The sequence below is a fragment of the Physeter macrocephalus genome, chromosome 7 (assembly GCF_002837175.3).
Source record: "Physeter macrocephalus isolate SW-GA chromosome 7, ASM283717v5, whole genome shotgun sequence".
Lineage (NCBI taxonomy): Eukaryota > Metazoa > Chordata > Mammalia > Artiodactyla > Physeteridae > Physeter > Physeter macrocephalus.
In genome coordinates this window covers 33,826,783-33,842,728 of record NC_041220.1, presented here as the reverse complement: position 1 = coordinate 33,842,728, position 15,946 = coordinate 33,826,783, and the positions used below count along the sequence as shown (strand labels likewise).

General features: G+C 42.9%; 1 protein-coding gene across 1 annotated transcript in view; it reads left to right on the top strand.

The window, feature by feature from the left end:
* Positions 1–2,771: 2,771 nt before the first annotated feature.
* Positions 2,772–15,946, top strand: part of GATB (glutamyl-tRNA amidotransferase subunit B) — an 83,219-nt gene continuing 70,044 nt past the window's right edge. The window contains exons 1-2 of the mRNA XM_024126641.2: positions 2,772–2,962; positions 4,915–5,065. Of these exons, the coding sequence (XP_023982409.1) occupies positions 2,787–2,962; positions 4,915–5,065 (327 nt within the window). The 5' untranslated portion in view covers positions 2,772–2,786. The remainder of the gene's footprint in view (positions 2,963–4,914; positions 5,066–15,946) is intronic.

Here is a 15,946-nt window from a genome sequence, read left to right as displayed (position 1 = left end):
TGAGAAAGAAAGTGATTACAATTAAACACCACTTAGATTTGGGGGGGAAATTATCTGTATTGAGAAATCAATGTGTTTATACAGATACCTGGGGATTTAGAGTCAAACGCAGAGGTAAGCCAGTCTGTTCCAGCTCTGATATTCAAAGACTCTCTGAAGAATACTAAACAAAACCAAGCATGTTATTTTAGGTATACTTCCTAACTATTGCCGTTTATAGGTAACAACTCGAAATTCTGTCCTGGCTTCCATATCTTTTTAGGAACCTGTTCTAAATTTATTTGTCCTGTGTCAATTATGTGAATAAAATAAGAGCTGAGAGACTCTCCCTAAGAAAATGTGTTTGCTAGGAACCCTGTCCTGCCACTTTCTGAGCTTCCTGAAAATGAAAATCTCTGTGTCTTCCAGATGACAGCCACCTTTTCGGTGAAACCAAAATAACTCTCTCAGCTAGAGAGCTGTCAGTAAGAATTCTGATAGATATCAGAGTTGGCATGCAGGAGGAAGGCAAGAGAAATGGTTCCATGGTAGGAGGTTTGGTGAGAGCCCCTGACTAGGCAGGAGGGGAAACAATGCACCCCTAGACACTAGACCAAGCACGAGGAAACCAATGGGCACTTCGGAAATGACAGATAATCTTGGGGGAGAAGGGAGACATTAGGTCCTGCAGGATTTTTAAAGGACTACGTCATATGCGTCAAGCTGGAAGGTGTCCATTTGTTAAAGAAATCAAATACACTTACATGCATAGGATTTTCTCTCCCTCTAGTGGCGGGGTGGGATATGCTATTACTACATGATACTACCTCATAAACAAAGATGAGTTTCCATTATAGCACATTTTGCCCATAAATAAGGATTTTCATGAGGTGTGCTGCTCTCTCTTATGGTGGTTTCCAAACACCCCCAAACCCTTCATGTTAGGGAGTGAACTGCCTCCTAAGTAGGCTGGTTACCAGTGGGAAGGTAGCAAGGATCTCCTTCTCCTTTTGGCTAAAGAATGCCCATGCTCACTTCCAGGATCCAGGATGCTCCTCTCCCCTGTGGTCCCGATCAACGGGTTATTGATCAATAACTGCAAATCTATCAGTGTGAAATATATAAAGTATGCAGCTTTTTCCCCTGCTCCATACCACATGCAGTTAGGCATCAATGATGCTTACTTGACTTCTCCTCTTGTACGTCTCCAAGGCAACCAAAGTCATACTTTCCTGCAAACCTGTTTCTTTTCTAGTTTCCTTATCTCCGTGAATAACTTCATCAGCTATCCAGTTGTACAAGCCAGAAATTCAGGAGTTACTTCACCCCCACCTAGTCTTTCACCATCATATCCAATCCATCACCAAGTCCTTCAATCTCACCTCCTTAATCTATCTCACAGAGGTTGATTTCTCTCTGCCTCAACCACCACACTATTTCAACATTTCCTTCCTATACAACTACTACTCCAAAAGGCATCCACTCCATCCCTTGTCAAATGCATTCTTCACACTGCACTACTTCATTCAACAAATATTTTTGAGGGGCCTACTCTGTATTCTGATAGTACTGTGTTGAATAAGGCAGACCAATTCCCCATTCTCAAGGAGCTAGTGGAGACAGGATATAGACATTAGTCATAAGCACTATGTGGAGTTGTAAAATAGGGTGATCTAATAGAGAATGGTTGAATGGCTATTCTAAATTGTGTGTTCAAATACAAGCAATCAGTGGGAGTTTCAAGACGGGATGAGATTTTTTGTTTTTTGGGTTTTTTTTTTTTTGCGGTACGCGGGCCTCTCACTGCTTGTGGCCTCTCCCGTTGCGGAGCACAGGCTCCGGACGCGCAGGCTCAGCGGCCATGGCTCACGGGCCCAGCCGCTTCGCGGCATGTGGGATCTTCCCGGACCGGGGCACGAACCCGTGTCCCCTCCATCGGCAGGCGGACTCTCAACCACTGCGCCACCAGGGAAGCCCGACGGGATGAGTTTTGAAGCAGGAAAACAGAAGAAGTCCACTGGGATGATGGTAGCTGCTATCAAGACTTCCTCGTAGGTAAGGAAAGTGTTTCAAATACTGGCCAGGATCAAAAAGAATAAGTTAAAATGTTCCTGAAGTTTCAATCTAGGTCTGTTTGTCTCCAAGCACCTCTGCTGAAATATAGTCCTTATTATCTATGTGAAAGCATCCCATTTTCGTTAACTTTTCTGTACGTCTCGTCGTGTACCAGTAATGTAAGCTCCATGAGCAGAACGGCCAGAACTGCCTTGCTCATTGCTGAATCCCCAGTGCCTAAGAACTGTGTCTGGTATATAGTTGGCATGCAAATAGGTATTTGTTTCATTAATGCACAAATTGGTGTGTGAAGTGGAAAAGGAAACAGAAAAAATTTACTAAGTGGGCTTGGGGTTCATGAAGCCTTCGCGGAGATGTCAAGGTCATTTACTTCAGCTCGAAAGGTTAACTGGGCTATAAAATCCTGGCCAGGTTTCTCCGCTTTGGATCTCTGGCACCACCTGCTCTCTCTCAAACTCACACACGTGCTCACAGCTACAAAGCTCTCCAACTCCCCGCTAGGAGGAGTCACACCTTCCGACACAGAACCCCTCCCACCCTCTCCCCTATTCCTCATTCCCTCCCCTGCCCTCCCCGCCCGGTTCCGGAAGCCTTCGAGTCGCAGTGCCCCCTAGGAACAGTAGTCTTCCGGTCTGAGCCTAGAGCGGTTTATCCCTTTCCAGAACTACGCTTCCCAGAGAGCCTTGCGGCAGAGGGAGGCTGTATCACCTGACCAGGACTCTAGAGAGGCAATGGCGACGCCCGTGCTACGCTGGTGCTGTCTTGGAAGGCGTTGCGTTTTCGCCGGGATTGGCGGCGGTTCTCGCCGCGGAAGAGGGGTTCCAACTGGGTCCACGTCCAGCGAGAAGAGGGGACAGAGCTCAGTGGCTCAGCAGCCCCTCATCACGGCCCAGAAACCGAGGAAAGGGTATATATTATTTCGTACCATTACTCCCCGCTTAAGCGTGAGGTGGAATTGCGGGACTGAAGAGATAATGGCCACTACAGCCCAGCCTTCAATCTAGACGTTTTGGTGGGCGGGAGGTGCTGGGCTATAAGTTGCAGCGCTGAAACCTAAATGAAAGCACGAAACTGGCCCTCTGTCAGCCCCGCCCCCACATATAAACCGCTGTCTTAAGGTATTCAGACATATTTGGGTAATTCGCGAGTGTAGAATAGCACGTGTTTTCTTGACTCGAAAGCTGCATAGACAGAAGAGTGGATTCAGTCACCTTAACTAATAGCACCAGTAGCGGGGTCGGTGACAGTAGAAGATGAATCTTAGTTACCTGACATTTATTTAGAGCTATTACCAGCCAGCAGTGTTGTACATTATTAGTCAGAAAACACCACCTATCTGTGGAGGCATTTCATTTTGAACATGTGTGTCTAGACCTAGGAGAATGCAGCCAATACAAGAGATCTTCCCTCTGGTTATGTAGAAAGTGTTGCTTATTTTGCTTAATATCTACTGAACAGCTGTTTATATTTCACTACATGAGACCTAAATAGTTTCTTTTTAAGTACAGAAACATAAGGCATGTGTCTAATATTCAGTTTTTCTTTTGAGATTGTTAGGTTGCCGTTATTTTTGCTTTTCTGTTGGAGGAACAGAGGGAAAATGTCCAGAAACACTGTTTCTATTCCTTTCATAAATTAGGTTGTCTCACTGTGAATGGAAAGTACTTTTTCTCGCATGTAATGAAACTGCAAAAATACATTGAATAAGGTTTTGATGAATGCAAATTTCTGATAAGTTCTTCGTTTAATTCCTCTCAATTACAGGTTGTGCTTCCCAAATTTAAAAAGAAGGAATTCATCAGTACTACAGATATAGAACTTCATGTGTTGAAATGACTGAAACAAAACCAAATACATGTAAACAAAAATTTCGATAATATAGAAAATTGCTTGGGGGAAGAGCAGGATAGGAACAGGCAGACTATGGAGAGAGTAGGTGTACACCAGGTGATCTGCAGATTGCCCAGGATACATGGGTTTAATAATAACCCATGGAATAAGCACACTTATAAGAACCTGGAGAGACCTCTGTATGGAATGTTCATACAGACCCAATAGAGTAGGAGTGGCCAGGTAAGAGATTATTGTAGCATTTAGGTTGCATTACTGCAGCTTCTTAGGTTTGGTAGCAGTCGAGTATAAAACAAGCAAAGGAACCTGACACTAGATCTTTGGAATTTAAAGTGATCTGGGGAACCAGAAAAAAAAAAAAAAGCCACTTGCAATGGTTTAATGTTTCCCTTTGCACAAAATTCCCAGGAAGGGTGTCATTTAGTGGTGATCTAGTATATCTTTGTCACTCTGGTTACTTTACCTGCAAACTCTTGTTAGAAAATGAATCCCAAACATGACTGAGAATTTCCCTTCCTTTTTAATAATGAGATGTGCAACTATTTACCATTATTTCTCTAGTAGTAAAATCCTGATGTTTATGTTAATTCTAAAAACGTTCACAAGATCAGCTTTCTTCATTTACTGACCGATTAATTGACAAAGCACAGTTAATTTAGAAAATGCTGCTTTTCATTAAAGTCAGCCAAGCAGTCACCACCTGATACCCATTTCTAAATTGTTTTCAGATGCCAAATTGTTCTTTTCTGTTACCTTCTTGTTTGCATAGTGAACTCTCCTTATGCCATGTTGTAAATGAATTTTGCTTTGCCGGTCTTGTAGGTATTCGTTTTGCATTGCTTTTGATTTAGTCACCAATACAATATGACACATTTTTTAAAGTAGAATATAAAATTTTAATAAGCTAAAAACACAAATAGAAAATTAACATTTGTGGTTTCAGCTCTTAGAAATTCATGCATGGTGACAGATCTAAGAACTTCTTAACCATTTTGTCTTCCTCTTTAGTGAACGTGAATGGGCAGCTGTGGTAGGTTTGGAGATTCATGCCCAGATTGCCTCCAACTCCAAACTCTTCTCTGGATCTCAAGTCGACTTTGCAGCACCTCCCAATTCTTTGGTATCTTTTTTTGATGCATCTCTGCCTGGAACTTTGCCGGTAAGGTTTTTATTGTATGCTGTTTTCATTACACAATGTTCATGTTTTATCGAACATGACTCTTAGGAGATACTTGTTTAGGGAGCTTTGCATGAAGTGGGTTGGACTAAATGTTTTCCAAAGACTCGTCTCTGTAGTTCTGTTTCTAGGTCTAAACGTCATCCGTTTGTTCATGTATTCATTCACTCATCTCACACACAATTTAGATTGTTTACTCAGTACCACGGTGTCCGGTCTGTGCTATGAACTGAAACAGAAAGATGAGCGGCAATCCTTGCCTTTGAGGAGTTCAGAGACTAGCTGGGGAGATGTGTCTTATGCACAGAGTACTGTGTCGCTGCTCCTGTGGAGGTCATATGCGGAGTATGGTTTTGGAGCCCCACGCAGGGACTTACCGAATTCAGTAAGAGAAGGACTGTTGTGAGAAACTGGGGAAGAGGTAGGGTTGGTTAAGGAGGGGTTGTTGGAAGAGCAACAACCTTCTGAGCTAGCTGAGAAGGCAGGCGGGAGTCAGGCAGATACATGGAGGAGGGGGAGGAGGGGGAGTCTCATCAAAGGAAGCAGCATATGTCACGTGATATTACAGTATGAGGTCAATAACGATTGTGGTTTTAGAAAATTAAGAACTGGTCAGTAATGGAGAAAAAAGTCAACCACAGTATGCTTTGAGTGAACTACTCATTTATCTATTCATTTTCACTGAAACTGGCAATGACTGGGTCCAGTGTACTTACTCATCAGCAAGATTTTTCGCATATATTTTCACATAGGTGGTTGAAGTTTTGAAGGAAAGGATGGAAGGAACAATGTGAATATTTGGGCTAATACATGGCTCATAGTCTGTCCGGGACACCTAGTATCAACTGGGTGTGGGGTTTCCTGCCCTCCTTGCAGGGAATGTGTAAGTGGTGGCGATGCGGGCAGGGAGAGGTTTCCTGGGTGAGTTCCACACTTTCTAACATTTAAATACAAGTGAAAACTGGTTGAACTGCGCATTGGCCGGTGTGCAGAGGCAGAGGTTTTCTTTTCCCAGAGTCACTGCCATGGAAGGTCATGGGCAGTGCCTCCAAAGTACCTGCTGCACCCAAGGTTTTGGTTATACTAGGGCAGTGTCTCTGTCTTGGAACTTTTTCCTTACTTGTGCCTTGTGTCATGGAGGACTCCTATTCCTGTAAACCATGTCTAGGGTCACCTTTGACTTGCCGTTGGGTCTTTCTGGGAGAAGACAAGTATAGGAGTGTCTGTCCCTCCCTTCCTCCCTCCCTCTACCCTAGAGTATCTGTTGATGGAGAGATTGTTTTTATTTGAGAAGAGACAATTTTCCAGTTATAAATGTACGAATTCTTTTTGGGGCAGAGACTCAGCTATAGTAGAAATAAAGTAATATCTATTTAGACAAGTGAATGGAAAGCAATTCATCACAACACCTCTTCTCTCTTCCTTCTGAGCCCAAAACATTTTTTTTCCACATGGTGGTTGGTTCATTATCAAGAGACTAGACATAACTGCTGAGTTCTTTCTAGGTTTCTCCAGCTGGGAATATAGTATCTAGCAAGGTATTTATTATAGTTCACATTGAAAACATCTATTTGCAGATAGACATGTTTTCTATAGATAGGCTCTTTACTTGTGGCTAACTGTGGTCAAATATTAGAGACAATTCAAAATAACTAAATGTCAACATGCTTTGAACACATCTTGTTATGCCCCCAAAGAAGAAGATACTTGCCCAGTGATAGGCATATCAAGATGACGGTGGAGTCGTTTGGGACATTGGAGCATTGAGAGCTTGGCTTACATTCACTAAATGACAATCAAAAGCTAGAAATCCAGTTTTGCTCGAGCTGGGTTTTGTTTTTCCTTTTCGGAGCCTACCACACTCATTGTTTGAGCAGCCTAATGGGTTATTCTCGCAACAAAGCTAATCTGCCTCTTTTTCAGAAATGTTTCTGTCTTTAAAAGACAGAGCATGTTATTGTGTGACCCAAATTATACCAAAACTACCAGAATAAAACGTTGTCATTCTCACAGCCCTTCAAAACCCAGTGATGTACCTAGATAGAGATTTTAAATATACTGAAACATTTAGACAGTTGGCCTTCTCTAAGCCTGTGGAGATGGTGTATTGATGCTCTGATATTCTGACTCTGCATTTGGTTATTTTTATGCAAAAAATGGTGACCATTTGTTAGATACACTGATAAGAAGATAGAAATAGGCAACCAAAAGAACTTAGGTTCTAGTGTCAAGTCTTTTTCTGTAGACCAGATTCATTTGCTCTGCTGGCCCATTAAAGAGAAAATATGATAAAGTGTGTCTCCCTGTAGGTATTTGATTCTCCCCCTCTCTTGATTGTGTCTTTATTCATTTGCTCAACTGACATTTATTGGATGCCTCCCATGCACTAGCCATTGTAGAAGTTCTAATGATACAGGTTTGAAGACGGTAAAAGATCGCTGTGGGTCTTGTCCTCACGGAGCTTGGACAATTAAGTGGACAATTGCAGTACTTTTCAGTGAACATGCTGGTAGTGGAAATTTAGTGTGCTCTAGGAGGGGCGTTCAACACAGATATAGGGAATTTGCAAAATTTGGCCAAATAAAAGTGAATAGGATGTACAAAGACCAGAAGAAAAACAGGGCATGGCTTGCTCTAGGAACTGAAAGAAGTTCCGCACGTTGTAGCATAGAACTGGAATATGGTGTGGCAAGTGGTGAGGCCGGCGTGGAAAGCATAAGTCTGTACCGTACAAGCCCTGCTAAGGAGTGTGCATCCCATCGCAAAGAGGTAAGAAGATGTAAGGAGAGTACCGGGTCAAAGACTCCAAGGGACGGAGTATTTTGAGGAGTGAGTACACAGTATCTAACTTACTGAGATTCAAGTAAGGTGAGGACTAGGCAGTGGTCATTGGATCTATTAAGGGGGATATCCTTTACAAGAAGCGTTTCTGCAATGGAGTTAGAAGGGAGGTGGCAGAAGGTTGAAGAACTCGGGGATGTTGAGGAAGGGATGAGAGAGTGTGGGCAACTATTTCAAGAGGTTTGACTTGGAAGGAAAAGAGAATGCAGTAGAGAATTCCCTTACAGTCCAGTGGTTAGGACTCTGCGCTCTCACTGCCAAAGACCTGGGTTTAGTCCCTGGTGAGGGAACTAAGATCCCGCATGCTGCAGGGCGCGGCCAAAAAATAAATAAAGAGAGTCGGTTTAAAAAAAAAGCCTCATTTTCCTTGATGTTGGAGAAACTTGAGATTGTTTCAATGCTGATGAGTTACAGTCAACAGTAAGGTATCGTCCACTTAAAAATATGTTAAGAGGGTAGGTCTCATGTTAAGTGTTCTTACTGCAATAAAATAAGATTTAAAATAATTTTAATGCTGATGAGAAGGAGCCAATGAGGGGGCAGTTAGAGAGGCTTTTGATTAATGTGGCAAATTGAATGTATACATGTTAATCTGTCCTCCTCCTCCTACCCCAAAGAAACCCCACTGAAATGACAGTGAAAGAAATCAAAGTTATAAACCTATGAGAGAATGGGAGAGTAGACCAGAGTGCATGAGAGACGGTAGATGGAGGAGGGCCTGACTTGGCAGAACGAAGTTAAGTGTGACCCAGGAAAGGGACAGAAAGCCTTCAGAAAGAGACACTAGTCAGAAATGAGATGGTGTGCCCTGTGCAACCCCAGAAAGGGTCCGGATGTGAGATCAACAGGTATTGTGGAGGGCCAGAGGGAGGTGAAGACAAAGGGATTAATTCGGAGTCTGGATACAGAGCAGTTAGACCTGAGGTCCTCTCCTGCCCCTTGGTAGCTGCCCTACCTCCATAGGAATCTATAGTTTGGGGAGAAATTCAGCTTGTGACACACTCCCCCTAGAGACCCCAGGCAGAGCAAGAGGTACTGGTGTCAGACAGTGTCTGTACTCTGAACCCCAGGGCCTGCCCGATCCTTTCCCTGCCCCGTTCGAGGAGCTCAAGTGAACTGGTATGGCCATCTCTTCTCTTTCCCACCTCCCCCAAGCAGGAACCCGTAGGAACCTGACAGAACTTGACATTTAGGGGGATCTCAATTAAAAAAGCTACCTGGCCACCTCATTGATTGTCCTAGAATGAAGACCACCAATCAGCAAGCCCTGGATATTTACATAGAATGCTTAATCAGCATTTTAGTACCTTACTTTAAAATGTAAATAGACTACGAGTTCCCTGGTGGCGCAGTGGTTGAGAATCCACCTGCCAATGCAGGGGACTCAGGTTTGATCCCTGATCTGGGAAGATCCCACATGCTGCGAATCAGCTAAGCCTGTGCGCCACAACTACTGAGCCTGCGCTCTAGAGCCTGTGAACCACAGATACTGAGCCTGCGCTCTAGAGCCTGTGAGCCACAGCTACTGAAGCCCGCGCGCCTAGAGCCCACGCTCCGCAACAAGAGGAGCCACCGCAACGAGAAGCCCACACACCGCAACGAAGAGTAGCCCCCGCTTGCTGCAACTAGAGAAAGCCCGTGTGCAGCAATGAAGACCCAACGCAGCCAAAAATAAATAAATAAAAAGTAAATAAATTTCTTTAAAAATAAAAAAGATCATTTCAAGAGGTAAATTAAAAATATATATGTGCTAGGCTAAAAGTAGTGCTGCTCCTGGTTGTGTTATGTTTTTTAAAATTTACTTTATCTGGGCTTCCCTGGTGGCGCAGTGGTTGAGAATCCACCTGCCAGTGCAGGGGACATGGGTTGGAGCCCTGGTCTGGGAAGATCCCACATGCTGCGAATCAGCTAAGCCTGTGCGCCACAACTACTGAGCCTGCGCTCTAGAGCCTGTGAACCACAGATACTGAGCCTGCGCTCTAGAGCCTGTGAGCCACAGCTACTGAAGCCCGCGCGCCTAGAGCCCACGCTCCGCAACAAGAGGAGCCACCGCAACGAGAAGCCCACACACCGCAACAAAGAGTAGCCCCCGCTTGCTGCAACTAGAGAAAGCCCGCGTGCAGCAATGAAGACCCAACGCAGCCAAAAATAAATAAATAAAAAGTAAATAAATTTCTTTAAAAATAAAAAAGATCATTTCAAGAGGTAAATTAAAAATATATATGTGTGTGTGTAGTGTATGTATGTGTGTGTGTGTTTGTGTGTGTGTGTGTGTGTATATATATATGTAAATTGACAGCCAGATATCACAAGACATTTGAAGAAATTCTCCAATGTAGTGGACAGAGCCCAAAATAAAAAGGAAACAAAAAAAATAAGAGGCAACAGATGATGCACAAGGTAAAAGAATTCTTTAAAAATTAAAAGCTTTTATAAATATCCTTAGAAAGATAAGGGAAGGTAGCTGCATCCTTGAAACAAGAACATGATACCACTGTTTACAAATTAACAATCAGGGACTTCCCTGATGGTCCAGTGGTAGACTCTGCCTTGCAGTGCAGGGGACGCGGGTTTGATCCCTGGTCAGGGAACTAAGATCCCACATGCCGTGGGGCAACTAAGCGCACATGCCTCAACTACTGAACTCATGAACCTCAACTAGAGCCCACGTGCCGCAAACTACAGCACCTACGCTCCCTGGAGCCTGCGCACCACAACTAGAGAAGAGAAAACCTGCATGCCACAATGAAGAGCCTACGCGCCGCAATGAAAGATCCCACTTGCCTCAACAAAGCCGAGCCTGACTACACATCATTACAGCTACACTTGAATCTCAGAACGTCAGGGTGCCCTCCCGCTCTATTTTTCTAGGTTAAAGTTATGATTGAAAAGTAATTGGCATATGAAATGTTTTTATCTCACCTGAGATGTATAGAGTATTATTTTTTCTGAGGATCACTCTTACCTCTTTTAATCTTGATGGCATTACCCGGCCTACTTCCCGGTTGCTGTCACTCAGGAGAGGAGACCAGGGTGGGGCCTGGGCAAGGACTCAGACCCTGAATGCCTTGGGAACCATGATTTTGATTATTTTGCTCTTATGAAACAGCTATATGATTTTTTTTTTGTACTAATGTGAAGTTTTTCCTCAAAATTCTTCTTTTCCATGCTAGAGAGAAGCCGGCCCCAGAACGGTGAATAGTGTAGTGTTGTTGTGAGATTTCCCCTGTAGTTTTTCTCTACATGGACTTGAACCAAGCGCTGCTGCCACATCGGCCTTTAAAGCACAGGCTCATGTGGGGCCTCCCCAGAGGGTCTCATCACTCAGGGAAAGAGTTTGTATATTTTTTCGGTTGGCTTTTCTTTACCAGTTTCTGGCTTTTATTCTCAATATATTTTTGTTAAACTTGTTTCACAAATTAAAAAAAAACACAAAGATCCCATGTGCCACAACTAAGACCTGACCCGACACAGACAGAAATAAATTAAATAAATAAATAAATAATAAATAAATCTTTTTTAAAAATTAAAAAATAAACAATCAGAACAAAAGCTTTTAGAAATTAAAATTAGGATGGAAAAAAAAATCCAGAAGAGTCAGAAGATAAAATCAAGAAAATCTTCCAGAAAGTGTAACACACACGCAATCGGACAATCGGGGGAAAAAATAAGAAAATTAGAGAATCAATCCAGGATTTCCAACCTCTGATTAATAGGAGTTCCAGAAGAGAGAAGAGAGGAAGTAGACAAGAGGAAACTATCAAACAGATGACACAGATTAATTTCCCAGAACTGAAGGACATGAGTCTGCAAGTCAGAAGGGCCTGCCAGTGACCCAGTGCAAGGAATAAAAATAGCCTCCCATGCAGAGCTGTCATCATGAAGTGTAGAATTGGAACACCAGGGATAAAGATAAGATACTAGAACTTACAGAGAAGGAAAGTCACACGCAAAGGACTGGGAATCAGAAAGGCATTGGACTTCTCAAAGCAGCACTTAAAGCTAGAAGATAATGGAATAGTGCCTTCAAAAATCGTAGGGAAAAAAAAAAACCATCCTAACCTAGAATTCTGTATCCAGCACTATAAATCAAGTGTAGCAGTAGAATAATGATATTTCAGACAGGCAGGTTCTCAAAAAATTGTCCTTCCATTAAACGGGAACCTGCTGAAGTCATGGAGAGGCTTCAGATTGCTGGCTGTGTAGCAGTGGGAGAGGAGGAGATGGCTCCAGAACAGAGAGGTTTCGAGATAAAAAGGGAGGTGGGGAGGGAAGAGCAGGTATCTAATGCTTGTGTAAATAAGAGATTTTACATAGAAACTGGAGTCTTTTTATTTTATTGAAGTATAGTTGATTTACAATGTTGTGTTAGTTTCTATTGTACAGCAAAGTGACTCGGTTATACGTATATGTGCATTCTTTTTCATTATGGTTTGTCAGGGATATTGAATATAGTTCCCTGTGCTGTCCCATAGGACCTTGTTTATCCATTCTATATATATTAGTTTGCCTCTGGTAACCCCAGATTCCCAGTCCATCCCTCCCCCACCACGCCCCGCCTTGGCAACCACAAGTCTGTTCTCTGTGTCTATGAGTCTGAGAAACCAGAGTCTTTGAGAATAATAAGGAATAGACAGTAAGAAAATAAAGCAAATGATAAAATGAAAGACCTATCGACTCCAGGAAGAAACAAAACGTTCAAGAAAGGACATGTAATTGGTGTGTACAGCTCAGCGGAGAGACATATTTACATAATAATAATAGAAACACCAACCACTCATGTAAAAAAAAACTGTGATATAATTGGGATATTGGCAAGTAAAAGAACTAAATTCTTATCTACCATAATCAGAGGTCATGTCCTAAATTGATAAAGTAAGAAAAAAGTAATGTAGGAATATGCATTAGGAATATTTTTGGCCACAGATTAAGGGGAGCCTCTTTTTCCTTTTCAGGCCCTAAGTTGCTTGATTGGTTTTTGGTTTTGGTTTTGTTTTTTTAATTGGCTGTTATTATTTCTTTTAGCTTTTTATTTTTTAAAATAAGATAATGAGTGAAAGATTTAGAGCTCCCAAGAGACAAATTATTAGGCAAAAGGCTTTTCAACAAAGTTTTAAAAGTTTTTATATAAAGATAATATTAAGTAATAGATATCACCTCTGCTGGTTTCTCAGCCTTCTGTTAGTGAAATTTCTCTCTTTTTTGTTCCCAAAGTTCGAACAGTGACAGCATCCCACCTCTTCCCCCACCTGTAACTCCCACCCTTACCCTACTCTCAGGAGGAAAGGCTCATCCACATTCTAGATCCTTCACAGCCAAGTTCAGGCATGTGGCAGGAGTCCCTGCTTCCCCACGGGTGGAATGACTTACCTACCTACCAACCTGACTTTTCCACTTTAATGGCATTCAGGTCATCATGGGCTTGCACTTAGGGGTGGCTTACGTTGTTCTTGAATAGAACTGTGATAAAGTAACAAGCACGGGTAAATTCTATGGGACACAATAAAACATAAAAGTATTGCAAAATATCTCACCTTGTAACTGATATACATTATCTCTTGGGAATGGCATGGGCCTAGTCTGGTGACTCCATATTCCAAAAACAAGAACATTGGGTCCTTGGGACAGTTTGTCAAGTCTGTCTTTTCCCCAGATTAAGGAAGGATTTTACATGGCAAATGGCCGATAGCCTTGGCCAGAAAGTGATGGATTTTCCAAAGGTCCCCTGGCACAGCATATTATTTAAAAATAGGAAGATAAATACCAGACCTGACAGCTCAAGATCTGAAGGTGGTTCAGGACTATCGGTGGAGGGTGGTGGGAACTGCTGCTTTTCGTTGTAAATTATTTCTATAAATACGTGCCTCTAATATTTTGTTAAACAATCAAAAGTTAGGTTTAAAGGAGTGACATAGGTTTAAAGGGGAGAGGAAATTATTGATAGAATCAGGTTCCTGAGAAATCAGGAGCTGTCCCTGGAGCACAGGGAGAAAGACAGCTCTCCCACTGGAACCTCAGGGAAGGGGTGCCCCTCCACCCACAGCTAAAGGCAACTTTTGGGGTTGGGTTGTAGAAGGTTGAGGAGGCCCCCATCTGATTTTTCCTTCTCTAGCAAACACTGTTTCTTGCATCTCACTCTCCTCCTGGGTGCTCTTTCCTGCCTCTGTTAGTGTGTCTTGAGTTCTGGGTCTGTGGGTGATCAACTCACTCAGCTTTTCTGGCCTCCAGTCCCTTCTGTTTCTCCCTGGCTCTTGAATGACAATATAGAATCCCAAGCTGACAGTTCTGTCCCCTCAGCACTTGGAAGATGTGATTCTGTTGTCCTCAGACATCTGTTACTGCCGACGAGAAGTCTGTATCCTTTGTAGGAAATCTGTGTTTCCTCTCTGATAGCTTTGGCCAGGATATGTCCAGGTATGGATTTGTTTCTATTTATCCTGCTCAGTACTCAGTGGGATATCTCCGCTTAAAGACTCGCCCCTGGACTGTGGCGGCATCTCTGGAAGGAATTCATGGTGACTGTGTTAGGGCCCACTGGGCTTTACTGAACAGTCAGTTTCTCTGTTCATTTATTGGCCCCCAGCTGTCACACCGCTTGGATGGTGCCGCCCTCAAGCCCCACACCTGTGCCAGGAACAGGGCCAGGGGCTCTAGGCGGGTGGCCTCCTCCATATCAGCTCCTCAGTTGGTGGCACAAGATTTTCTGGCTGGACCAGGATTTTGTGGCTCCCGGCTCCCTGCCCCCAGTGGAATGCCAGCCTTGACTTCTGTGCCATCGGTGCTTGAAATCGCCAACAACTGGTGTCTCTTCAGTGTGGTTAACAGTGCTGATGGAAGTAAAGTCAACTAACATTTACTGGGTGCTTTCTTTGTGTGTGTGTGGTTATTTTAACCTCATAAACTTCATGAGGCAGTTCCTGTCATTATCCCAGTTAGAAAGTAAGTGGACAAGCTAGATTCAAACCCCGTAGTCTGGCTTCCAAGTTCATACTCTTAACCCCTTTGCTGTTCTGTCTCCTGCAGTTATACCCCTGGGTGATGTGGGCCCCAGGAGATTTCCTTTCTTTAGAGCTTGGCTGTGTGTATTTATAAATTTATATGTGTGTGTAAATGTCTGTGTGTGAAGACATAATACTTGTTCTCATCCCCCATGTCCCCCCCGCCCCAGCATGTCTGCACCACCAGCTCTGTATCACTTAGGCTGCTGTCTTTACCGGTGGTTACAACCTCCCCCCTCCATTCTGATTAGTGACCCTTCTTCTGAATGTTTCTTAGGACTACAGGCACTTTATCTTCTTATTTTACCTTTAGTTTTAGAATCATGTGGAATCCCATCATAAATCTTCAGACTGAAAAGGTTACTCTGCCTATTTTCCTGCTGGTAGGCAGGATTACAGCTAAACCAAGGACAACATTCTTTGTTTTTATTAGCAGGCTTTCAGCTTCGCTCATTGCTTTGACCTAATAAGATCCCTTACTCTGATACAGAATCTCCCATAATTTATTAAATCATTATTTGTCTGTAGAATTATAGACAGAATCTTAGGTTATTTGCTTCAAGTCAGTTATTTCCTATTTATCAATGTCATTCCAACTCTCTACTTGTAACATTTTGTATGTGAGATGCGAAATGGGAAGAAAAATAGGAAAGGAAATATATTTGTTTGATAAAATGTCTTGAGATATACAAGTCTATTTGTTCATAATTTACAAATGTTTCCAGTAATGGCGAGATTTCAGCAAGGCATCAAGTCTGTTTGAAATTTATCCCTGTGCAGACGACTCTCCCCCTCTCCCGCTGATCAGGCTGTGCCACGTTCCATTAATGAGAAACCAGTACCTCTAACATGTTAATAAACAATACTGGTCGATTACATTAAAAGAAATATTAAAGAAACTAGTAATTCTGCTCTTGTTTTACTTTACTTGTTTGAAAGCGTTTATCTGTACATAACACGGAACTGCCTAGTAACTATGACTGCCTCTTGCTCCTAGAACTGGGGAAAGGGCGATAGAAGCTCT